Source organism: Culex quinquefasciatus, chromosome 3 (genome assembly GCF_015732765.1).
Source record: "Culex quinquefasciatus strain JHB chromosome 3, VPISU_Cqui_1.0_pri_paternal, whole genome shotgun sequence".
Lineage (NCBI taxonomy): Eukaryota > Metazoa > Arthropoda > Insecta > Diptera > Culicidae > Culex > Culex quinquefasciatus.
In genome coordinates, this window is record NC_051863.1 from 11,379,214 (window position 1) to 11,405,833 (window position 26,620).

General features: G+C 34.9%; 1 protein-coding gene across 4 annotated transcripts in view; it reads right to left on the reverse strand.

Annotated features, from left to right (window-relative positions):
• The window catches only part of LOC6041213 (unconventional myosin-IXb), a 121,402-nt gene that overhangs the window by 3,313 nt on the left and 91,469 nt on the right, over window positions 1-26,620 (reverse strand). For all 4 annotated transcript variants that reach the window (XM_038265030.1, XM_038265031.1, XM_038265032.1 and 1 more), the window contains 5 exons: window positions 25,699-25,888; window positions 25,547-25,630; window positions 19,193-19,741; window positions 14,200-15,553; window positions 13,093-14,130 (listed from right to left, as the gene is read on the reverse strand). In XM_038265030.1, coding sequence (XP_038120958.1) covers window positions 13,093-14,130; window positions 14,200-15,553; window positions 19,193-19,741; window positions 25,547-25,630; window positions 25,699-25,888 — 3,215 coding nt within the window. The remainder of the gene's footprint in view (window positions 1-13,092; window positions 14,131-14,199; window positions 15,554-19,192; window positions 19,742-25,546; window positions 25,631-25,698; window positions 25,889-26,620) is intronic.

The following is a 26,620-nucleotide window of genomic DNA, read 5'->3' on the forward strand; positions in this document are numbered from 1 at the left end:
CAAAGCTATTCCCAAAAAAATGATTGCGCAAAATAACCATTTAAAAAACTAATTTCTTTGGATATCTAAACTTTTTTATGAGATTTTTTTTAAATGAAATTTACACCAGCCCAGTTGGTTTGCAATCATTTATTTTTAAAATATCTTTTTTTTCGCGGCATAAACTTTGAAAAATGTATTTTTTAAATTTTCTTAATTCGGAGCAATTTCTGGCCCTTGTGGAGCTGATGATCAAGCACATACAGTATGTAAAAAAAGTATTTACACCCCTTGGGCACTATGCACATTTTGTGATGAAACATGTAACAATTTAAAGTTTGACAGAAACCTAGTACTACGTTTTGTTCAGAAACTCGTGCCGAACATTTTGCTTTAAATAGCTCATGAAAAGATGTTTTCTATAAAAAGTTATATAACAAATACTATTACAAAAATAAAAAAGGTGCAAAAAAAGTTTGTACACCTTTCGAAAAATTAACATAAATAATGTTATTTGTTGACAAATCACCATAAATCCAGTCTCCCTACTCCAAATAGACTTCCTTGACTGATTAAAAAAATAATTTGGATTAAATATAAAGTTCACTAACTACTTAGTATAAAAGTTTATAAAACTCTGGAAATTCTATATAAAACTTATCTAAACCTAATTTTGCAAACATTCAATTTAACTAAATGTCAATATATTACCATAAAATTGCTATTTAAACACTGGAGACTGGATTTATGGTGATTTGTCAACAAAAAACATTATTTATGTTAATTTTTCGAAAGGTGTACAAACTTTTTTTGCACCTTTTTTATTTTTGTAATAGTATTTGTTATATAACTTTTTATAGAAAACATCTTTTCATGAGCTTTTTGTAGCAAAATGTTCGGCACGAGTTTCTGAACAAAACGTAGTACTAGGTTTCTGTCAAACTTAACCTTCATCATCCCGGTACGAGAATCGAACTCACGACCTCTGGATTGGAAACCCAGCACGCCGCTAGTCGAAACCCATCCCCTACCGGCCAGTATTCCCAGTGAGTAGAATTACTCTTTGAAGGGATCTGACTTTGCCGAGCCAGACAGGAATCGAACCCATCACCTTCCGCTTACAAGGCGAAACCCGTAACCTCACGGCCACGGAAGCTCGGCAAATTTAAATTGTTACATGTTTCATCACAAAATGTGCATAGTGCCCAAGGGGTGTAAATACTTTTTTTACATACTGTATATATTGTAAGCTTTCTCCTATTCTCTTCCTTCCTATCCTCTTTCCCTTGCAATTTTAGTAAGTTTTTTTTCTTAATTTTTCTTACTCTTGGTAACTTAAGTAACCCTTAGCTACAAGCAATAATTGTTCCAACATGGATTATGATATAACACACATCTGAAAGGAACCCCAAAACTCGGTTATGTATTCCAATAGAACTTATTGTATCTTGATTATTCACAAATAAAACCAAATTGAATTAAATTTTCCTAATTTTTGTTTTTTTTTTATGTTTTAATTTCTTAATTAAGAAACTTAGTTTTGAATTTATAATTTTTCAAATTTAAGTTTTGAATATCTGTATTTCTTAATTTTAAAATTTCTGAATTTTTGTACTTCTGAACTTTTGAATTTTTAATTTTTTGAATACAGTCCAGACTCGATTATCTTAAGTTTCGATCATCCGAAGGTTTGCATGGGACTTCGGATAATTGAATCACGAACAAAAAAACATATTTTCTTGTTTTTAACATCAAATTAGAGTTCTGCGACATGCTTTAGTTAAATTTGAATTGTAGTTGCCTATTAAATTACAAAATGCATTTTTTCTATATTTAATCATCGCCATTTTGGCCGCCATATTGGATTTAAAAATTCAAAATCACTCAATAGTAGTTAAGGGGTCATACTTATGCTCAAAAAAAAAAAAAAATAAAAAAAAATAAGACAATGCCAAACAATGTCTTGATTGGATTATCCGAAGTGGTGATTTTAGCGGACTGGATTTCGCCATGTGATGTGATGATTTTCCAAAACAAGTTGCCTCGGAATTGATAATTGGGATTACAATCGATTCCACCTGAACCAGAATCTCAACACCATGACAGTCATCCATTGCCGGCCACTCCCATCTCCACCGCGCACCTGGGACAAGGGAAAGGATTTAGAAGGCGGGAAGTGTTGATGCTCCACTTTTTTAAGAGGACAGGGGAAAATCTCCAATGTACCCAATTCAGTTTTACTTGGAGTTGGACGGTTTTTGGGAAGGTATATAAGGTCTAGGATACACTCTAAGCAAGCGTTGTGACCAAAGGCAACAATGGCATGTTTTTAAGAGTTATAGTTTAGTTCTCAAAAGCAAGCAATCGGATGCTGCTGTCGAGGCAATTCCCATTTGATTATTGTGCAGTTTTTATTTTTAAAGTAGTAACAATTTACTCTCAAGGCGGCATCTCATGTTGTTATTGAGACAATGCTTCTTGATTTTTTAAATGATTAATTTTAAGGAGTTATTTTTCAATCTCAAGGCTAGCATACTACTATACTGCAGCAGTGAAAAATCATGTTTAGTTAAATATTGTTGAATTTAAATTGATTCAGCTTTAGACAGCCAGCTGAGGAAAAACTGAATCTTAGTGATTTTTTATATATATTTTTGCCAGAAAAAGAAATGGTTATTATTATTATGGCTTTTCCCTTCATTCTGCGTTTCGAGTATTAGCCTGATGAGGCGATCTATGATTTTCAAACCCATAATAAAAAAATAAAAAAAACTAGAACATTTTCATAGACTTTGAAATTTTTTTTGCATCGGCCTTATAGGACCTAATAATAATTTAAGATTATTTTAAACGGCATCTTTTGAGCTATAAAGAGACCGTAAATTTGAACTGTTGCTATTTACATTTATTAATCAGAATTTTATAAAAAAAGTGGAAAAATGAAGTTGAAAATTGTGTTATTTTCAAATGTTAAATCATGTTTTTTTTTTTATTTCAAGGATGTTTATTGTTTCCACCATTATGAAGCAAATTTAGAGATGATTTGATGATCTGATGGAAAATTATTATTATTTTTGATATGATATTATAGAAAATTTATATGTTAATACAATGACGCCTTTTAAAAACTCAAACGTAAAGGCTATTCGAATAATAAAGTACCATCTATGTATATACGTCTAGCTGTAAATTTTTTTTGAAGGCTTGCAACGATAAGTTGCTTGATTAGTTGAAGCCAAAAAAATATTAAAAAATGCTGATTTTGCGAACGTCGAAAATTGATTTAAAACATGTATGAAAAACTAACAGAAATTAGTACAAAAAAATCAGGAAAACGATTCAACAATTTCAGTTTATTTAGAAGTGAATTGTAGAACCGCGAATAATATTCAAAAGTCTTAAACCAACTTTAAACGTCGTTGTAATTTGTCAATGCTTTTCCAAAGGTTATCGAGGAAGAGGACTGAACACAATACATATCCTCTTTGTTCAGCTCAGCAAATTAGAACAACAACCGCAAACATTATCTGGCCAATCGCACTTCCCTGTTTATACACCATATTTTGAAAGTGTGGTCCAAATATGATTCCGAGTTTTGAAAAAAAAAAAAAAAATAGTCTGGCACAACGATTGACGTGAATCGTGTGCAAATATGAGCACAATTCGAAACAAAAATATACGCTTGAACAGCTGGCGCAATTTTGGTAGACGATTTTTTTCCACGAGTTGTCGCACCTGTATAAAAGGCACACAGAACACAATCGGAACCATTGTTCAGCTGGAATTTGGAGAAAACAACAGCGATGACTTGTGGAAGAAATTGGCTAACTTGGGCAACGGTACGTTTTTGGGTGTCCCGTTGCATGATATTTCTTCTACACAGAAAAAAATATATGAATTTACTCGACACGGAAAAATAACACATGTAAACTCGTGTCATGTAAACTTGAGATTCGACGTAGACGGTTGAATCACATATTAAATCATGCTTTTACATTTAATTTGTTGCAAATTTACATCAAATTGCATTTAAATTATTTTTTTTCAAATATCAGTGACTTTAAATAGGGATTTTTGATGCATTCCAATTAATTTTTTTTAATATAATTCAAAGAAGGTGCACGATACTCATTGAATCTTCACCTAAAACGATGTTATGTGAATGATCGTGCGCCTCCATAAAAATACAATTAAAAAACGTAAATTTGGAAACAAACAAAAATCCCTAGCTAATTTTTTTTCTAGGTCCCGGATATTTGAAAGGGTCTCTCTAAGAGTCTCACTGATGAAGACATTTTTTAGGTACATTTATTTGCAAAAATAATCTACTTCAGCAATGGTGTGTTCCTGTCTCTAAAATTTAAAATTGGTAAAAAATGAGTTTTTCTCAGTGGCATTTTATAAGCCCTCATTTTTCAACTTGCGATATTTCGAAAACTACCGGTTCGATTGCAATGTTGAAAATGAGACTTTTATGAAATTTTCAGTTTTTTTTTCTCTACAAAAATAATTTAAAAATTATAGAATAAAAAATTACATAATATTTTTGACATTTTTAAATAGGCTAGATTTTAAATTTTAAAAAATATGTTTACAGCTAAGAGCAAAAAGCACAAAAGATCATTTTTCCATCCATCGAAACAAAAAAGTTTACGAAAAAGCCTGAATTGAAAATAAGGGTTGTATAAATGACACTGAGAATCATTAAATTTTCACAAAAGTTAAGCTTTGAGAAGCTGTACCTCAGCTACCAGCAGTCTGATCAACAATATCAGCAAAAAAAAAATATTATAGAGCAGTTCTCTACGGAATCGGTCTTTTTTCTTTAATTATAATTTTTGTATTTTTTAATCCGGCTGAAACTTTTTTGGTGCCTTCGGTATGCCCAAAGAAGCTATTTTGCATCATTAGTTTGTCCATATAATTTTCCATACAAATTTGGCAGCTGTTCATACAAAAATGATATGTGAAAATTCAAAAATCTGTATCTTTTGAAGGAATTTTTTGATCGAGTTGGTGTCTTGGGCAAAGTTGTAGGTATGGATATGGACTACACTGAAAAAAATGCTGCACGGTAAAAAAAAATTTGGTGATTTTTTATTTAACTTTTTGTCACTAAAACTTGATTTACAAAAAAACACTATTTTTAATTTTTTCTATTTTTTTATATGTTTTAGAGGACATAAAATGCCAACTTTTCAGAAATTTCCAGAATGGGCAAAAAATCTTTGACCGAGTTATGATTTTTTGAATCAATACTGATTTTTTTCAAAAAATCGAAATATAGGTCGCAAAAATTTTTCAACTTCATTTTTCGAAGTAAAATAGAATTTGCAATCAAAAAGTACTTTAGTGCCCACTATTGAAAAAAATATTTTTGAAAAGCTGAGAAAATTCTCTATATTTTGCTTTATTGAACTTTGTTGATGCGACCCTTAGTTGCTGAGATATTGCTATGCAAAGGCTAAAAAACAGGAAAATTGATGTTTTCTAAGTCTCACCCAAACAACCCAACATTTTCTAATGTCGATATCTCAGCAACTATAGGTCCGATTTACAATGTTAAAACATGAAACATTCGTGAAATTTTCCGATCTTTTCGAAAAAAATATTTTCAAAAATTTAAAATCAAGACTAACATTTCAAATGGGCGTAATATTGAATGTTTGGCCCGTTTAAAAAGTTAGTCTTGATTTAAAATTTTTGAAAATATTTTTTTCGAAAAGATCGGAAAATTTCACGAATGTTTCATGTTTTAAAATTGTAAATCGGACCTATAGTTGCTGAGATATCGACATTAGAAAATGTTGGGTTGTTTGGGTGAGACTTAGAAAACATCAATTTTCCTGTTTTTTAGCCTTTGCATAGCAATATCTCAGCAACTAAGGGTCACATCAACAAAGTTCAATTTTTATCGTGTATCATTTTTTTCAGTGTAGTCCATATCCATACCTACAACTTTGTCGAAAACACCAAATCGATCAAAAAATTCCTTCAAAAGATACAGATTTTTGAATTTTCATACATCATTTTTGTATGGACAGCTGCCAAATTTGTATGGAAAATTATATGGACAAACTAATGATGCAAATTGGCTTCTTTGGGCATACCGAAGGCACCAAAAAAGTTTCAGTCGGATTAAAAAATACAAAAAAATCGAATGACCGAAAACTCAGAGAATTGCTCTATAGTAATTTTCTTAGAGAAAATTCGAAAACACATTTTGCTTTTCTATCATGAAATATGTTATAATCGCAAAAAAATAAACATTTTTTTCAAAAAAAAAAAAAGCTCTAAAATGCTTAAAACTTGAAACCGGTGCGCTTTATTTAAAAATGTGTTTAAATATTAAAATTTAGATTGCAAACATGATAGAGCATCTAAAAAATATTTTTGAAATTTTGTTTGACAAAAACCAAACCAAGTGATAAAAAGTTAAAAAAAAATCGGGATTTTGTTTCCGTGGGCTTTTTTCCGTAATTTAAATGTTCACTTGAAACATCAAATTGGAGTTCTACGACCCGATTTCAGTTATGGTTGAGCCTGTTACACAACCAAATGCATTTTCTAAATATTTCATCACCGCAATTTTGGCTGCCATCTTGAATTTTAAATTTTCGACTAACCTTAGAGCAGGGGTGCCCAAAGTATGGCCCGCGGGCCAAACGTGGCCCGCGAGGTGATATTTTGTGCCCGGGGACCCATTTTGAATGATCATGTAAAATGGCCCGTTGACCACTTGTAAAGTGATTTTATACTTTTTCAAAATTACTGTTTATTTTATGCTTTTATATGCTTATCTTTTTTATTTTTTTGTTAATAAAAAGAAACTTATGATTTATCAATATTTTGATCCTCACTTTAGGATATAAATAATTTGTTCAAAATATTTTATAGTTAAAACAAATTCACACGTTTCAACGTGAGTGAAACTGGTAAATATCGTCAAAACTTTCATCAAACATTTTTAGAAATATCAAAAAACGTTCATGTTTGACTCAGGAAGAATTCTGTAATAGTTGCAAAAATAAAAGTTTTCTTTATTAATTTGCAAGTCATATTGACCCTTTTATGAACTGACCCTCAAACTTACATTGCACTTCCTTGGCGATTCGAATTCATTACAGTTAGATAACAAATCTGATTGACTATCAACTGATTCACTGCCGTTCTACGCATAATTGTCCCATGTTCAAAAAAGTGCAACTGAGAAAAACGCGATTGAAATTTTTCGACCGATTTCTGTGTTTCTACGCATAATTGTCCCGTGGGTTCCTATTCGCCCTATGTGTCCCTAATCGCCCCAGTTAGCAGTTTATCACCCTTATTTGTGATCCTCTTGCTATACAACAGGTAAACAAGGCATAATGCTTAGTAAAACTAATGATTGCGTGTAAGAAAATACTTGGTGGGACAATTATGTGTAGAAGTTCAACGATGGGACAAACAGACTTGGTGTTGTTTTTGATGAGTTTCCGAACAAAGTACCAGATTTTATGTGTTTTTCTTAAAGTACACATCAGACTAAACTTAAAAATGGCATAAAGTCAAAATCGTCAAAAACTGACATGGGACAATTATGCGTAGAACGGCAGTTCAGGCAGATAAAATGTGGAAATCGGAGAATCAAGTTTGCAGCAAATATTTTACAAAGTTTTCGTCGATAAACCCACCCCTCCACCATTATTAAAAAAATGTATCGAAAAACCAGGAGTAAAAATACAAAAAAAACTTTTAAAAAATAAATTTAAATGCATTCAGCTGAAGTTAATTAAATATGCATTCCTTTGCATTTAAAATCATTTGAGCATGTTTGGGTTTATTAGAAATAATTTGAATTTTAGTGAATTTTTGATGAAATAAATAAATGTTGTATCGCTTTTTTGTTTTTTTTTTTTGAAAATAATGATTGCAGGTTAACTATACGGAAGCTTAAAAATTTGAAACCCGTTATTTTGTGGTTTCTATTATTTTGAAAAGACATTTTTTTTAAATAACAGAAATGTAATCTTTTACATTAAAATAAGGTAATTTATTTTTTTAAACAACCTTTTTTGTAAATTTGGCCCGCAAGCTCATTTGAGCTTCAAATTCGGCCCGGCCTCCAAAAACTTTGAGCACCCCTGCCTTAGAGCATTTTCGGGGTCATATTTGAGCTCAATGACCCTACACAAGACACTAAAAAAATCGCGATTTGAATATCCGAACATGAATTTCAGAGAACTTTGGATAATTGAGTCTGCACTGTATTTATTTTTTGCAATGGATTCTAGAAGTTTAAGACCAATTGCTACAGAAGGATATCGGGAAATTTTAAAAGGGGTCTAATAGTTGAAATCAATAAAAAAATTGGTCTTGGCCCAAAAGCAAGATTGCCATCTCAAAAGTATCAAAAATCATCTTGAAGAAATAAAAAAAAGGTTCCCGTTTAAAACATACCACTGTGATGCAACATGACTTCTTTGAACACAATAAATGGATGGCCAAATTCTAACTCAAATAAAAAAATATATAAATAAGATTTGAGAGCGTTCTTTTATTACGTTACGCAATTAGGGGCGAGGCGGTGTTAAGCATAACATATTTTCAAATTTATGTGGGAGTTTTGTTACGAGAGGGGGGCGGGGACGTGGTGAAACTATTGTTTTTGCGTTACGTATTAAAGGGACGTTCCTTTACTGTTTTCAATAATGTAAAAAAAATGTTTAGCTCTTAATTCATTTAATTATTTCCATCAATCTTTCTGGACGACTTTCAAGGTCACACGGAGTTTCCTACATGCATACGACAAATATGAGTAAACGGCAATGCATCAAGTGAAACAAACATATCTCCAATTTCCAGATCTGAACGAATGCAATTAAACAAATCACAACCAAACGAAAGAAACATGCCAAATATCACGCATGAGTTCTGAAGAAGGAAAAAAAGAAAAGCAGATGTGCTGGCGGAGAAAGTTGTTTGGCTGCCCCGGAACCTAAGTGAAAGGTACGCGAGTAGATCTTCAGATTTTCGCGATTTATGAATTTGTTCACTTTATCACCACTGGTGCGCTATCTTGTGACAAGTCTGCTTTTTATAAAGACTGGACGTGCAACACGATAGCACACAAACGACGATATCACAAAAAGTAATTTTGCACGATGAGTGTTTTTTTATAGTGCAAACATTTTTTCCTTCAATTTTGGCGTTGACACCAAATCGGCTAGACAATTCCCAAATACAGATTTTCAAATATTTACAATCCATTTTCATATGACTGTAAACAATGACGCAAAAATTACTCCTATTGACATAGGGAATGAATTGTGAAGTTTTCTACAAATACAACGAAAACAAAGATTTGCGAAATGGTAGAGAATCGCGCACGAGAAGCGTACTTAATAACTCCGTGCCCTGCCCAAAGCATCTCATTCTGTTCTGAGAACTCAAAGTGCAAAGATGGTAGCGGTAGCTAAGGCAGTGTTGTGTGGTGTGCTGATGGTCTGCAACTATGTGACCCGGGATCAGCAAACGGCCGCAGTGGATTCGTACATCGCCGTCATGCAGGGTGGCCTCGGCTCTCTGCAGCAGAACGTCGCCAGGGCGCAGGGAATCCAAAGCAACGCGAACTACGTCTGGCAGCAGCAGATGAACAACGCGGTGCTGATTGGAGACGCCGGCTTCGTGAACGCCTTGAACGCCGTCAAAGTTCAGCTCGATCAGTACTATGCAGCGTACACAACGGACGCGACGACCATCCTGAACACGCTCGACGCGTGGATCAAGCTGATCCGGAGCACGTTCATGACCAAGACCGCCAACTACCAGCTCACGCGGGATCTGCTGATGACGTCCTTCAACAGTTCGATCGCGGCCGGACCGGGCATGATGCGATCGTGTGCCCAGCATTACTACGCCCAGTTCGAGGGCATCGAGTACAACCTGTTGCTCAACATCGGAAAGGCGTACAGCACTGGCGCCGGAACACTCGCCACGCAAGCCGCCGGCTTCACGCATCTGCACAACATGAACGAAGCGGACGAAATGCGCCAGCTGATGGCCTTCAGTCCGGACATGACCCTGCTGCAGGACGCCATCGACAACTGGAACACGGTGTACAATCGGATCGCGCTCAGATCGTCCACCATGATCAACGACCTGCGCACGGCGGTCCAGACCATGATGACCACCGTGGATGCGGCCATCGTCGTACCGGCCACGATGACGACGACGTTGAACCAGGTACGAAGTGCTTATGCGCTTTGCACTCGCGTCGGTTGAGTTTGCTAATGAAACGTTTACTGAAAATCCGTCGAAACTACAGATTCGACAATGGTATGAATAAAAATTAAATTTGGATTGCATCTACATTACCCTCTTTTTATTCCAATTACGCAGTCAAATAGAAACAAATGATTTTCGTATTTTATCTTAATGTAAGTAAAATTGTTAGTTTTAAATCCCTCTTAAAAACAACTTTTATTCTAGAAGGAAAATTTTGATCACTTCTTCGAATTTCAGCGGAGAAATCATTGTCTGGTTGAATCTGGGTGTCCTTTTTCCACTTTTTTTTAATGCTTTTGAAAAGCAGGCCAGGTGGGCCCACTAAACCTTAACCAAATGAGCCCAAATATCAAGGCCAGCTGCTGAGGTCATATTCCTTGCAAATGAGGTTTGATGTGCAAGAAAAAGAAAACTTTTGTCTTATCATATATCGGGACAATCCATAAACCACGTGGACACTTTTTTGAATACGCAGACAACGCCCCACCTCCCCCCAATACAAATCAAATCTTTTTTTGTATGGAGTGTGGACAATCGCTGAAAAAACTACAAAAAAAGAAAAAAAAAAAACAGAAAATTCTTATATTTAAAAAAATCTGAAACTCAAATATTTTAGTTTTAGCATTTTGGTGTACATTGTCAAATTAACAAATCCTTAAATTCTAAAGTACTTAAATTCTTTAGTTTTGAATGTTTTTGTTAAACTCTAAAATGCCGCAAAAAATCAGACATTTTCCGGGTCATAAGTTTGGTCAAAACATATTCCTGGATCTAACATTGGACATTATACTCTCATTAAAAATTCTTTGGTAGCATAATTAGATATATTAATTTTGATGTTCTAAACTAAAAAAAAAATTCGACTTGTTTGAATTGAGAATGTCTAAATTTTTGGTTCTATGAATTTTTAAGTTAAAATTTTGAATAATGATTTTTAAAATTTTAGAATGTTTGAATTTTACAAAGAAATTTTAAATTCTCGATTTTATTTAATTTCACAATTTTTGCCTTCCTCACCTCAATGAGGAAAGGCTATAAAATCACTCGAAAAATGATCTTCATTATTAGACCTCGTAGACCCACCTTCACGTATACCTATCGACTCAGAAACAAATTCTGTACAAATGTCTGTGCGTGTGTCTGGATGTGAGTCCGTGCACCGAAAAATATGCACACGATTATTTCCGGATTGGCTGAACCGATTTCGACCGTTTTGGTCTTATTCGATCCGTCTTAGGGTCCCACAAGACCCTAGATAATATTATGAAGTTTAGTAAAGTACTTCAAAAGTTATGCTTAAAAAAACGATTTAGAATAAAATCCGGAAGATTGTAAAAAGGGTGGTTGATTAGATTAGAAAACACGCCATGCTATACATTTTTTTAAGGGAATTAAAAGACCTTTCCAACGAGCTCAAAACGTTGAAGATCTGACAATCCTATCAAAAGTTATGAGCACTTAAGTGTTATTTATGCACTTTTTGGAGGCCGGATCTCAGATATTTTGATAAAAATAAGTCTTATTTATACTCTTTTTTAAGGCTCTGTAGTGTAACTTTATGAATATAAGGAAGGCACCACCCACCTAAAGGTGGATTAAGCAATTTTTTTATAATTTTTGGCTTGTAATTTTTTGTCATTTTATTTTTTTTATTTCGAGTATGTTGTTCATTGTTTGTAGTTTAAAATTTATAATTTTATTTTTTTTTATTTTTCAATTTTTAAATCAAAATTAAAAAATGTAAAAAAATATTCTAAATTTATGTTATTTTTAATGTTTTTGATTTTTTTTAATTTTTCTGCCAGACAATATTGTTAAACTTTCCCTCTAGTTTAGTTCATTTCGATCTTTAAACAAACTCAGTCATTTTTATATTAAAATTCTGCATTTTGAGGTTCAGAATTATATATTTTTTTTATAATTTTCTAAATTATTGATACGTCAGTTATTTTTTTCAGTCGTATCAAATAAGCAAATTCAAATTATTTTTTTTTCATCAAAACAAACGCCACTTTCCGTTCCTGTTCCTTTTCAGCTGAGTACTGCTTAATAAAAATCTTAATCCAAAATGGCGGCCAAAAATGTGGTGATGAAATGGAGCCTAACATTTCAAAAGGGCACATAACTTTTGTAAACAATAGTGTATCCCTTTCACTCAAATGTTTACATATGGTGTGAAAAGGACACACTCTTGGCTAAAAAAGTTGTGTGCCCTAATGAAATGGCAAGCACGAAATATTGAAAAAATGACTTTTGTAATTAAATTGGCAATCAACTATTCAACATTTTTCTAAAGTGGGGTCGCTAATTCGAATAAAAAAATAAATAAATAAATAAATAAAAAATATTTTTGTTGGTGTTTTGATCATCCGAATTCCCATACAAATCTTCGGATAATCCAACTTTGGATAATCGAGTCTGGACTGTATATATTTTTTGCTTGCTCATTTCCTCAAGCAGATATTACACTCTAACAAAGCAGGCAAACTGCCAAACTGTCGAAAAGTCTAATTACTGCTTAATTATTTTTTGTTTTTTTTTTTTAGAAATTTTAATTTTTTAATAGAGCATCAATGACAAGTCAACATGCTGGATGGGAATAAAAGCATTTTGTTAAGTTTACAAACGATCGCGCAAGTTGAAAAATTTGAAAATTTTAGTTTTTAAAATAGTGTATTTTGTGTTGCTTAGGCCGTTGCAAATATTTTTCAAAGTTCGACTTTGGTCAGAGGCGAGGGACATAAACTTCAAAAAATATTTGCAACGGCCTTATTTTTTGGAAAAATAACGAAAGGGTTCCCGAAAAAAATACTTAAAATAAAGTAGAATGTAATGTACTGTACTCACCGTTGTACGTCGTGTGCTCGTCGTGCTTCCGCTTCTTGTCCTTTTTCCGCTTCGTCTTGGGCTTCTCGGTCTCGCGCGAGTTCATAAACTCGTTCATAAAGCCGCGGAACGCGTTCACGCCCATCGTCAGCGGGAAGTCGTTCTTCTTGCCCGAAGACGTTTCGATGACCTGCTCAAAGTTGGCAATCAGATCGCGGTACTTGATGTTGAGCACGTCCGAGTTTTGCTTGTGCGCCACGCTGTACTGCGCCACCAGGTTGTCCTTGAACTCCCGGAGCGCCTGCTTGAACACCCGGTCCACCTCGGACGGTTTCTCGCAGTCGCTCTCCATCTTGCAGATCTTTTGCGTGATAAAGTCCTGCATCAGCTGTAGCTCTTTGGCATCACTAATAATCTTGTCCGTCGAGTCGGTGTACTCTCGGGTCGCGGAAAATTTCGAATTGGGCGTGCTGGTGTTGCCGAGCGCTCCGACGCTGATTGGCGCGTGTTTGTCGTGCTTACCGGGCCGGATTCGCTTGGACCGCTTGGCCGCACACTGCAACGTTTTGATTCCACCGTTTTGGATGCACTTGGTGTGTACGAGCACTTTGCAGTCCAGACATCGGTAGCCTTCGTTCACGAACGAATCGCTCTCCTGACAACTGGCGCACTTTTCCGCCTTGTTGATCCGCTGCACCTTCCGGAACTGGTGGCCACCGATGTTGATCCGCGTGCTCGACTGGTACATGTCGTTCCCCCGGTTCACATCCAGCAGCGGCACCTTGTTGGTCGGATCCGAGTTGCGCCGCTTAAGCGTGTCGAGTCCACCGGCGCCGGCACTCCCCGTTCCGATCGCACCCCGCCGGCTGAGGGCACTCCCCGTTCCACCGCTGGCACTTCCTCCACTGGTAATCGTTCCCGAAAAGTCATCACTGAGATTCGTTTTGATGCGACGCGTTTTACTGGGCGCAATCGCCCCCGCACTCGACAGCGTCAGGTCGATGTCCTTGCCGTACTTGGAGTCCTCGGACTTGGTTCCGAGCAGGGCGGCCGCTTTACCTAATTAAGTAAATAGAAAGAGATTCGATTATGAAACACACACCTTGCAACTACACCTCCACTCCTTACCCTTTGGCGTGGTAGTGTTGTAATAGTTCTGAACCAGATCGTCCGGATAGCTGCTGGCCACCCGCTGCGAAGGGGGCAGACTGCTCTGCGCACCGGCGATCGACGGAAGAAACTGTTGCGGTGGCTGTTGCTGCGTCACATAACTGTACAAACTGTTGTTGCTGCCGCTGTTGGATTTCATGGTGTTGTTGTTGTTATTGTTGTTGTAGGACAGAACCTGCTGTTGCTGCTGAGGAGAAGAAGTTTGCTGGAATGCGGTCGAAGGACTGCCCGTCGTCGACGTCGTCGTCGTCGTCGTGTACTGCACGTTCTGATAGTTGGCCGAACACGTGGAAGATGCTAGCGATGGCGTAAGCGAGGTTGACTGAAGGTGCTGCAGGTGATAGTTGGAGTTGATTTCGTCGCCCTGGCTGCGACACAGCAGCTCCCGGCGGCTTAACGTGCCACCGGCGCCGCCGCTGCTGCTGGAGGATTGTTGCGTTTGGCTTATTGTGTTACGGTTGAGATTCCGCTGCAGTGGAACCTTGTGCGGCTGCTCGGCGGCAATTGTGGGCGCGCTGCCACTACTGCTGCCGGCCGCCACACCACTACTGCTGTTGGCAATTCCGGAAGTGGCCACTGAAGAAGAGAGACTATCTAGCCCGGTATTTACAAGAACGATTTCCACGTTACTGGAACTAAAACTATTATTGCTGTGGTTCTGCTGCTGCTGCTGCTGCTTTCGAATCATGCCACCACTGCTGAGACTACTGGCGTTGCCACTTCCGAACGCGTCGTACCGTATTCGGTGATCGCGGGGCGAAGGACCCGAGTCTACCCTCCGCACCGGCAGCTTACCACCACTGGAACTCCCCACCATCGAGCCGAGACCCCGCTCGTACCGATACTTGGCCAGTTCGGCCTCGTCAAACGTACTCTTGCTCGCCCGCTCAATGTCGTACTTCCGGAATGGCCGGTCCAGCACGTCGTCCTGTCGCTGAAGTGGCACCTTGGCGTACAGATCCAACAATCCACTGTCCGTACTCCCACTACTCGCTTCATGGCGCAGCGCCGCCGAAACGTAGCTCGGATCGTCCACCAGGCCCATGTCCTCGTAGCAGTCGTCGTCGTCCTCGTCCTCGTCATCCTCGTCGTCGTCGATAAAATCCGCACTGCTCAGGCTGTTGTCGCTGAACAGGGCCCGGTTCTTGTTGACTATGTCGATGGCCGACTCGAAGCTGATGCCGACCGCCGGCACCGGCTGCTTCGCCTTGTGCTGCACAATCTCCGGCGTGTCGAAGGAGTTCTCCAGCGACCGCTCCGTTGTCGGGAGGCTCTGCGTCGAGCGCAGCTTGGCACGTTCGCGTTGGAGTTTCTGCAAGTGAAATCGAGCAATGAGTTCCCTCCTAAACAGTCCTCCAAAAAAGTGTTGGTTTTTGAGAATTTTATCAGTCCGTTCTATTTTTTATCAAAATTATCATAAAACAGTATCTTTTGAACGGGGTTTCTGATCGAAAGTTGAAAAAGGTAAAGCAAAATAGGGAAAACAAATTACAGCCTGAAAATGAATTATACAATTTTGAAAACAGTGAAAAACATTTTTTTTGAATTTTTATTTTTTTTTGAGTTTTAAGAATTTGAAGAATTTAAAGAATTTTAAGAATTTGAAGAATTTTAAGAATTTTAAGAACTTGAAAAATTTGAGAAATTTTAAGATTTTTAAAATTTTTATGAATTTTAAGATTTTTAAAAATTTCAAGAATTTTAAGAATTTTAAGAATTTTCAAAATTTAAAGAATTTTCAAAATTTAAAGAATTTTTAAAATTTTAAAATTTTTAAGAATTTTTAAAATTTTAAAATTTTTAAGAATTTTTAAGAATTTTAAGAATCTTAAGAATTTTAAAAATTTTAAGAATTTTAAGAATTTTAAGAATTTTAAGAATTTTAAGAATTTTAAGAATTTTAAGAATTTTAAGAATTTTAAGAATTTTAAGAATTTTAAGAATTTTAAGAATTTTAAGAATTTTAAGAATTTTAAGAATTTTAAGAATTTTAAGAATTTTAAGAATTTTAAGAATTTTAAGAATTTTAAGAATTTTAAGAATTTTAAGAATTTTAAGAATTTTAAGAATTTTAAGAATTTTAAGAATTTTAAGAATTTTAAGAATTTTAAGAATTTTAAGAATTTTAAGAATTTTAAGAATTTTAAGAATTTTAAGAATTTTAAGAAATTTAAGAATTTCAAGAATTTTACGAATTTCAAGAATTTCAAGAATTTTGCGAATTTCAAGAATTTCAAGAATTTGAAGAATTTCAAGAATTTCAAGAATTTCAAGAATTTCAAGAATTTCAAGAATTTCAAGAATTTCAAGAATTTCAAGAATTTCAAGAATTTCAAGAATTTCAAGAATTTCAAGAATTTCAAGAATTTCAAGAATTTCAAGAATTTCAAGAATTTCAAGAATTTCAAGAATTTCAAGAATTTCAAGAATTTCAAGCATTTCAAAATTTTTAAGAATTTTAAGAATTTTAAGAATTTTAAGAATTTTAAGAATTTTAAGAATTTTAAGAATTTTAAGAGTTTTAAGAATTTTAAGAATTTTAAGAATTTTAGGAATTTCAAGAATTTTTAGAATTTTAAGAATTTTAGGAATTTCAAGAATTTTAAGAATTTTAAGAATGTTAAGAATTTTAAATTTTTTAAGAATTTTAAGAATTTTAAGAATTTTAAGAATTTTAAAAATTTTAAGAATTTTAAGAATTTTAAGAATTTTAAAATTTTAAGAATTTTAAGAATTTTAAAAATTTTAAGAATTTTAAAATTTTAAGAATTTTAAGAATTTTAAGAATTTTAAGAATTTTAAGAATTTTAAGAATTTTAAGAATTTTAAGAATTTTAAGAATTTTAAGAATTTTAAGAATTTTAAGAATTTTAAGAATTTTAAGAATTTTAAGAATTTTAAGAATTTTAAGAATTTTAAGAAATTTAAGAATTTCAAGAATTTTACGAATTTCAAGAATTTCAAGAATTTTGCGAATTTCAAGAATTTCAAGAATTTCAAGAATTTCAAGAATTTCAAGAATTTCAAGAATTTCAAGAATTTCAAGAATTTCAAGAATTTCAAGAATTTCAAGAATTTCAAGAATTTCAAGAATTTCAAGAATTTCAAGAATTTCAAGAATTTCAAGAATTTCAAGCATTTCAAAATTTTTAAGAATTTTAAGAATTTTAAGAATTTTAAGAATTTTAAGAATTTTAAGAATTTTAAGAATTTTAAGAATTTTAAGAATTTTAAGAATTTTAAGAATTTTAAGAATTTTAAGAATTTTAAGAATTTTAAGAATTTTAAGAATTTTAAGAATTTTAAGAATTTTAAGAATTTTAAGAATTTTTGGAATTTCAAGAATTTTAAGAATTTTAAGAATTTTAGGAATTTCAAGAATTTTAAGAATTTTAAGAATGTTAAGAATGTTAAGAATTTTAAATTTTTTAAGAATTTTAAGAATTTTAAGAATTTTAAGAATTTTAAGAATTTTAAAAATTTTAAGAATTTTAAGAATTTTAAGAATTTTAAGAATTTTAAGAATTTTAAGAATTTTAAGAATTTTAAGAATTTTAAGAATTTTAAGAATTTTAAGAATTTTAAAATTTTAAGAATTTTAAGAATTTTAAGAATTTTAAGAATTTTAAGAATTTTAAGAATTTTAAGAATTTTAAGAAATTTAAGAATTTCAAGAATTTTACGAATTTCAAGAATTTCAAGAATTTTGCAATTTCAAGAATTTCAAGAATTTCAAGAATTTCAAGAATTTCAAGAATTTCAAGAATTTCAAGAATTTCAAGAATTTCAAGAATTTCAAGAATTTCAAGAATTTCAAGAATTTCAAGAATTTCAAGAATTTCAAGAATTTCAAGAATTTCAAGCATTTCAAAATTTTTAAGAATTTTAAGAATTTTAAGAATTTTAAGAATTTTAAGAATTTTAAGAATTTTAAGAATTTTAAGAATTTTAAGAGTTTTAAGAATTTTAAGAATTTTAAGAATTTTAGGAATTTCAAGAATTTTTAGAATTTTAAGAATTTTAGGAATTTCAAGAATTTTAAGAATTTTAAGAATGTTAAGAATGTTAAGAATTTTAAATTTTTTAAGAATTTTAAGAATTTTAAGAATTTTAAGAATTTTAAAAATTTTAAGAATTTTAAGAATTTTAAGAATTTTAAGAATTTTAAGAATTTTAAGAATTTTAAAAATTTTAAGAATTTTAAGAATTTTAAGAATTTTAAGAATTTTAAGAATTTTAAGAATTTTAAGAATTTTAAGAATTTTAAGAATTTTAAGAATTTTAAGTATTATAAGAATTTTAAGAATTTTGAGAGTTTTGAGAATTTGAAAAGCTTTGATTTTTAGAACTTTTTTTAGTGGATCTTTTTTCTGATTAATTCTTTTTTTGTCTTTTCTACATTGCCGAAAACACCGAAGCGATCAGAAAAATCCGTTAATACAGATTTTTGAATAAATACAGTCCAGACAGGATTATCCGAAGGCCTCGGAAAATTTGACTTCGGGTAATCGAATCACGAAATTTTTTTTTTGATTGTCAAGCTTAAGTATGACCCTAAACTACGCTAAAGTGATTTCCGTTTTTTTTAATCCAAGATGGCGGCCAATATGACGATGACGAAATATTGAAAAAATGCATTTTATTATTTAATAAGCAATCAACTATTCAAATTTGACTAAAATGGGGTCGCAGAACTCAAATTTGATGTTTAAAACAAGAAAAAGAAAAAAAAAAAAGAAAAAAATGTTCGTGATTCGATTATTCAAAGTCCCATACAAACCTTCGGATAATCGAACTTCGGATAATCGAGGCTTCGGATAATCGGAATCTGGACTGTATGTTGGCAGTTTTCCTGGACAACTGTCAAAACTCTTAGAAGATTTGCATGGACGAAAAACCCCTTTTTGGTCATTGGGATAAACTTCCTGCTTCCAAAAACCACAGAACTTACCTTGCTCAGATTAACTTTGAACCGCTCGCGTGCCTGGTTGCCGCGGATCCTCGCCTGGATGATCTGCACGCCCGACTTGAGCTTACCGTACCACTTCCGCACGGTATAGCCACGCCACGCGGCCTGCACAATGGTGGCCGCCTCCGTCCGGATCTTGCGGATAAACTTCTCCTGCTTTTCCTTCACGTACAGCCGCCAGTACGATTGGATCGTGCAGGCCGCACTCCGGTACTGGCAGTACTTTTTGCGCTGCAAGATCGACCGAAACCACCGCTGGATCGTGATGATGCTGTCGATGATCTTCGTGTGCAACCGAATGTCCAGCCGCATCTTCTGCGACTCGCGCATGTAGATCTTCGTCAGGCCCAGCTGGTAGTGCTGCTTGTCCAGGTCCATCGTGCTCATAAAGTCGCGCACGTCCTTCTGCGAGCTGACCAGTCCCTTCGGCAGCAGAATCCGGTACAGCTGGATGAACTCCTCGTACGTAAGCCGGACGTTGTAACCGGCCCGACGAATCCGCACCGTCTCCAGCATGCCCGTGTAGCGAAGCTGGCAAAGGAAGAGAGAGAGAAGATTCGCATTATAGCATTCGCAACATGTCGCAATTTATTTAAGGACAATTCCCACGCTTTCGGAAATTACTTCCCGAAGGATTCCAGTCGAAATTCCAGGAATTTGCGTGCGCCTCCCTGGGCAACCAAAGGAAGGAAGCACCTTCCATTAGCCCAAGTCTGCTTTATTGCCATTTCCCCATAAATGCCCTGCCTTTTCGCCAATTTTACGACCTTCCAATCTACACCGAGCCGCCCAGACGGAATTCTTCCGGTCTTTCTCATTGCCTTCCCTGGCAGAAGGGAGGGATCATAAAAGGAAGAAGAGTCGTCTGCAGTGGCTTGCAGGAAGGGACAGGGCTGATAAAGAGATAACACGAAACGAAAACAGCAAACACAAAAAACAACTGACTAACAAACATTTCTATCCGTGTGTCATGTTTCAGACCGGGATGGCTGGTGCTAATGGCGTCTACGAGTTGGAATGTGCATTTTAACCTGTTAAATTAAGATCTCTTTTTTCTCCAGCTTTTTTTGTGGTTCTGGAGAACAAACATTAGCGAAAAGTCGCCTAATCTTGGGCCGTAGTCGGGGTAATCCTGTCGGCCGTCACTTTTTTTCTCAAAAGAGATCAAGATCAAATTACCGAACGTCCAAATTCTGAGAAGAAGAAAAAAGTGCGTTGTCTCGTGCTAATGGATTCCAAACATTTTTATAATTGCAAGCCTTTTTGGCTATTGCAGAATACTCAATAACTTTTAACCTACAAAATTATATTTCCATTAGCACCAGTTAGCATATGTCCTTTTAGGTTGGTTAGCACTAGCCTATTCACATTAAATTGTGAAATATGAGTCAAATTACTTCCCAGAAAAGAGCAATTCTCTACGAAATCGGCCTTTTTCTTCAATTTTAATTTTTGGTGTTTTTTTTTTTAATTCGGCTGAAACTTTTTTGGTGCCTTCAGTATGCCAAAAGAAGCCATTTTGCATCATTAGTTTGTCCATATAATTTTCCATACAAATTTGGCAGCTGGCCATACAAAAATGATGTATGAAAATTCAAAAATCACTAAATTCTCTATATTTTGCATTTTTGAACTTTGTTGATACGACCCTTAGTTGCTGAGATATTACCATGCAAAGGTTTAAAAACAGGAAAATTGATGTTTTCTAAGTCCCACCCAAACAACACACCATTTTCTAATGTCGATATCTCAGCAACCGATGGTCCGATTTACAATGTTGAAATATGAACTATTCGTGAAATTTTTAAACCAAGACTAACATTTCAAAAGGGCCAAACATTCAATGTTACGCCCTTTTAAAATCTTGTTTAAAAATTTTGAAAATATTTTTTTCGAAAAGATCGGAAAATTTCACGGCTCAGCTTGGAAACAACCGAAGAAGCGTGGAGACTTCAATGACCAATCAAGTGCCAAACCCGGAAATTTTTAGGAAAGTTGCGTGATGCATTTTCAAGGTATATTTCGTGTGCGTGACCTGCTTTTTCTTTAGAAAAAATAGCTTCGAAAATATCCAAAGCAGTCATTTTTATCGTGACAAAAAATATATATTTTTTTATAATCTTCAAAATAAAGTTCTTGATGAGAAGTAGTCGATCATTTGATATTGAAGTCTGTTTTATGCGATAAAAAATGTATCTTTACTTTTATGATGACTTTATTATTTTAAAGTTACGATTCTGACTCCTACAACCAGTGTTGAAAATCTGGCGACTATGATTAATTTTGCGATTAATCGCTGCCTGTTACACCCCACGAATAAGACTGCTGAGAATAATCTTTATTCTCAAATTGCCACGACTAGCTGTCATTCGTCAAGAGTGCTGTCGATGATTGTAACAACCCATGACTGCTGGCAGTAAAGGGGCAAGATTGGATCTTGATCGCAGCAAGTTGATGACTAAACCCAATCATTCTAATTTTTATTCGTCTCTGCCACACCCAACGATCAAGTGGCAGTCAGGAAAAACGAGATCAAAGCATACTCAGAGGGCCTTTCTTCAGGCAATCATTATTCGCTCGAAGAGATTTTTTTTCAACCTTGCCTACAACATACAATAAAAATGCTTATGACCGATTCTTCGGATCCTTTTCAAAAAAATTCAAAATTTTTTTCAGCGTTTTGGCTGTAGTGGCCAAATAAAAGAAGAAACCCCCCAATGTTATAACATATTTGGAAAGATAATTGATTTTCCTAAAAAGAAATATCATGCAGAATTAAACATATAGTACCTGTGCTTCTCCTGAAATAAAAATGTAGCGTGGCGGGACAACATCGTAAAACTGGACTTTTAAAAGGAACACTACAAAAATCGCTACAGTTTTGCCAGTTTGATTTTTAAAAACATTTGCTCTTCTACACATTATCACAAATTAAAAAACGAATCTTTTGCTCCTTGAACTGAAAGAATTGGTTGAAATTTGAGTTTTTGCCAGCCATTTCTTTTCGTGACGGGACAACGAAAGGAGCAGATTTATGAAAAAACTCCTCTCCCGTTCAATGGCTTGCAGACCACATTTGTTCAATATTCTTGGCTTTTAAGATAAGAAAACGCATTTAAAGCACATTGCAATTATTGCATCATAATAAAAAGGATTTTTATCATATTAAAAATCACATTGAAAATTGAAAAATGTGACATTTTGGTGTAGCTTCGCTAAGAATCGGTCTTATAAGAGTGATGATTGGGCATTTAAAGTATATCATCATTAATCAGGATATAGTCTGAAATCGCATGCATTTTGACCGGAAACCAACAATGTATTTCTCGTATTTTTGTGCATCATAGAAATATAATTAATATGTAGTGAAAATAAATATGAAATACTTTTTGCTGCAATTTTATTTTGCAAATGTTCAGCACAAATTAAAATTAAAAAAAAAAGTCATTGTTTCCGCTGTTCCAACCGATTGTATGTATCTTAAGGAGGTATAAGACTATGACAAACAAGCAAACTCGCACTTTTGCGTGATTAACAGTTTTCCAAACACTTGAACCAAGCAAAATGTATGTAGGCTGGCGTTTCTGCCAACAAATACAGGCAAACTGCTAAACATGGCATAGCATAGCATTGGTGTCTGTTTACCCGTTGCAGGCAAACTGCTAAATTGTCAAAAAGTGCGTGTTTGTTTGTCATAGTTTAATACCTTGGTTAAAAGAAAAATCCATAAACATAAACTAAACATCAACAGTTTTGTAATTGTCTGCACTACAACTTTGTAAAATATTTTTACGCTGTAAAAATAACCCTTATGGGTCTACTTTGGTTGTGTTTTTTTACTTACATTTACTATATTTTAAGTAAAAAGAAGTATGCAGTAATTTTTCTAGTGTCCCAGACTATGCCTCTACCCATTTTTTTTATAAATTAAATGATAATGGTGCCATTTTATAGCAGAAAATGTGAAAAACATGAAAAAAAAATTAAAAAAGTGACTGTAAAAACATGAAACATGAATTAGATAAGCAAAATGTAATGTTAGGAGGTGATGGAATAAGCCAAATGCTACCAAAAATGAACATAAACTAAACAAGATCAATGCAAATTAAAAAAAATAAAACCATCCTCTTTAACGACCCCCAGGTCTTATGTAATCTCTGTTGCAAGTTACTGATCGAACCTAGGAGTGCAAATTAAAATACTAAAAATGAAAAACATAAAACAACATAAACAGCGTTAAAGCCTACTGCGTTGCATTAACCGCAGAGACAGATTCTGTGAACGGATCGCATTTCGCATAATCAACAGGGGAGGAAGGATGCGTGGACATACCGTTCCAAACGCTCCGTATTAGTAGTGTGTTGTGTAAATCTGGCAAATAATTTTCAAAGGGGGTGGGAAGAGGGGTGAACAATTTTCCACTTTTTTTTATGGAACGTGCGATTTCGTGGAGAATCTGTTTATAAATTATTTTGCTTCAGACAAGATAAAAAGGCACTTACAAGTTCTTACGAACTTCTTAAATACAAGGCTAGATATTTGTTTCTGCCTTCCTGATCAAAAATAATTCACAAAAATGATTCGGAAAGCTTTTTGATCTGAATTATTTACACTTTGGAAACCAAGTAAGCATTTACTTCCATACCAACATAGTCGATCTTCGTATTTGAAGAGTTAGGATTAGGCCTAAAAATATACCATAAATTGGGACAAGATTGTTAGGTCCTCGAGCTTTTAGGCTCGTTGAAAAGGTCATTTGTCTAGCTACACTCAAACCCCGATGGTTTGACACCAACTGTTGTCAGTCATTTTTTAGTTTGACAGCACTTTTACACGGAGTTCACATACTACCAAACGTTTGTTTTGATAGTGTGCGTGAGCGCCTTGTAAATAGTGACACTTTTTAGTTTGATTCTGACCAACCAACGGGATTTAAACTAAAAGTGTCAAACGAAAAAGTGACCAACCACCGGGGGTGGAGTGTATCCAACAATCGGTCGGATGATGAATCTGGACATAGTTTTCATAAAGTTAAGGTTGATCCGGTTTTAGACTCAGTGGAAAGTTCTTTTAATTCCCTTTTCAACAAAAAAAAAACACTATTCTATAATTAACTTTTGAATTACATATCAAATGTTGAGTCGTAATAACTTGAATATCATTCCAAAATTCCAGAAGGTACGTACCACCCCGACCGTGATGGTCATCTTGAGCCGCAGCACCAGTCCGGTCAGCATAAGTAGTCCAATCGCCACGGTATGCACCGCAAACAGTATCAACACTAGTGCCACTCTAACAGCCAAGGGCCCACCACTCATGTTCGACCTCGCCAATCGGGTTGAGGGTGCCTTCGTTACACAACACAACAGGGGTTTCATTGCACGTTACACTCGGGGTGACGACCAGCACGCGAACTGCCGTTGGCCACATCACTGCATTAGTCCGGTTTATTGTCTATGTCACTGATTTTTATTTTATTTTATTTTTTGGAAGAGGTTTCTTCCTCGATCTGAACCTCGCCGAGGTGAGAATGCGACTGAGCCAGAGAAATGGAATCTTCCCAGGCAATGGTCGAACAATGTTGGGCAGGTTTCCCGAAGGGAAACGAAATGGGTCCGGGTTGTTTATGACATGTCTTTTGGCAAGTAAAGCTTGAGCCGTTTGAAATTTGAACAGTTTGGATCACGGTTTCAGTGCAAAGGAAGAGAGAGAATAGAAATTCTTTCTTCTGTTCACTTTACACCAGACGAGGTTCAGGTAAACGAAAACCAGTACCGGTGGTGAGGGTGGTAATTGCAGTACCCTCTACCGTCACCAGCTGAGTCAAAGCCAGCCACTGAAGTTCGTGGCTCAACTCTTTCCGTTATCGCTCATAATCCCGGTCAATGTCTGTTTAGCATAATGTGCACTTGAGTACAAGCTCAGCTCAGAGGAGAGAGAGTTGTTATTTTACGCGCATCATGAACGAGTACAGCTGAAAAGGATTTTTACGATCGGCTCGGGTTTGTTTGCGCACGTTTTGCCAAGATTAGGAGATTTCCCACGAAACATGATTTGGTGGGGATTACGTCACACCCGCTTTGTTTTAAGGGGAGTTTAAAAAGTGAATTTTAACATGAATCATCGAAGAAAGCTGAAAAAGCCATATTGAGTAATCAAAGATCTGAAAGTTTCGCCAGATGTCCTGTTCCTTCTTTCTATGAAACAATGGTCTTAAAAAATGCAATTCTTGCAAAGCTGCATTCTAAATTCCTATAGGATTTGCCCAAATAAAAAAGATGGACCTTTATCAGCTCCTCACAAAAGGTATGGTCTTCGCTCACAGCTGCTTCTTACCTGTCGAGTAACGGTGGCATCGTCGAACTGGTTCGGAATCTTGTTCGGATTGGACTTGATACATCGGATGAAGAATGGATTCGCCTAAAATAAAGTAAAATCAAAAAACATCAAATTAGCAAAATCTACGATAAAATAATTCAACAAGTCACCTGGTTGAGCGTCTCCATCAGCGCAATCAGCGAGATCTGGAACTGGGCCGTCACGGTCAGTGGCTGCTTGCGCGTCTTGATCGCCGTCTGGTTGTTGCTGAGATTCTGCCCCGCCGAAAGGGTCTTCACCGACTGCAGGTTCTTGAGGCCCTTCTTCGGTCGCTCCCGCGGGCGGAACGATTTGTTTTTCCTTTGCGAAGAAGAAAAAGGGAGAGGGGGTTAGATGGCGAGTTTAAGAAATTGACTAGCTTAATTTCTGATCACGCTTTCCAACGAAAAATTATTTTCAATAAAGAGGAATTACTGATAGAACGCGTTTGGATTATTATTTTTTATGTTGAACGAACCATTGGCTAGATAAAACTGAACAGTTCAGAAATCTTCTATCCTATTTGTAAAATAGGCCAAATATATTTATTTTTTCTAAAGAATTGCCTAATTCTAAGTATACGGAAACCTCCAAAAATGCGCAAGCAAAGCTTTCTGGATTTTTAATTTGTTTAAATCTGGAATTTTTTTTAAATGTCTAATAAACCAAATTTTCAGTTTTTGCTTTTTTGTGTTTTTTATTACCCCTGACTCAAGGCGGTTTCCAAAACATCCAAAAAGCAAAAACTGGAAAGCTTGGTTTATTGGACATTTTCAAAAAAAAAAAAAAAACTCCAGAAATCAACTAATCATTTTGATTATGATTTTTCTAAAGCCAGTTGTTTTTATTCCAGCAGACTGTAATAACAAAATTCACGCCATTTCATTAACAAATACTGTTAAAATAAAAGAAAGTGTTATGGAATCTTCTTCAAAAATCAATTTTTGCATAAGGATTTAATAACAGTTTATGTTATCATAACAAAATTTCTGATATTGGTTGAAAGCCAAACCAACTTTGGAATAACATTTTTTGTTATGAAAAAAGACCTCC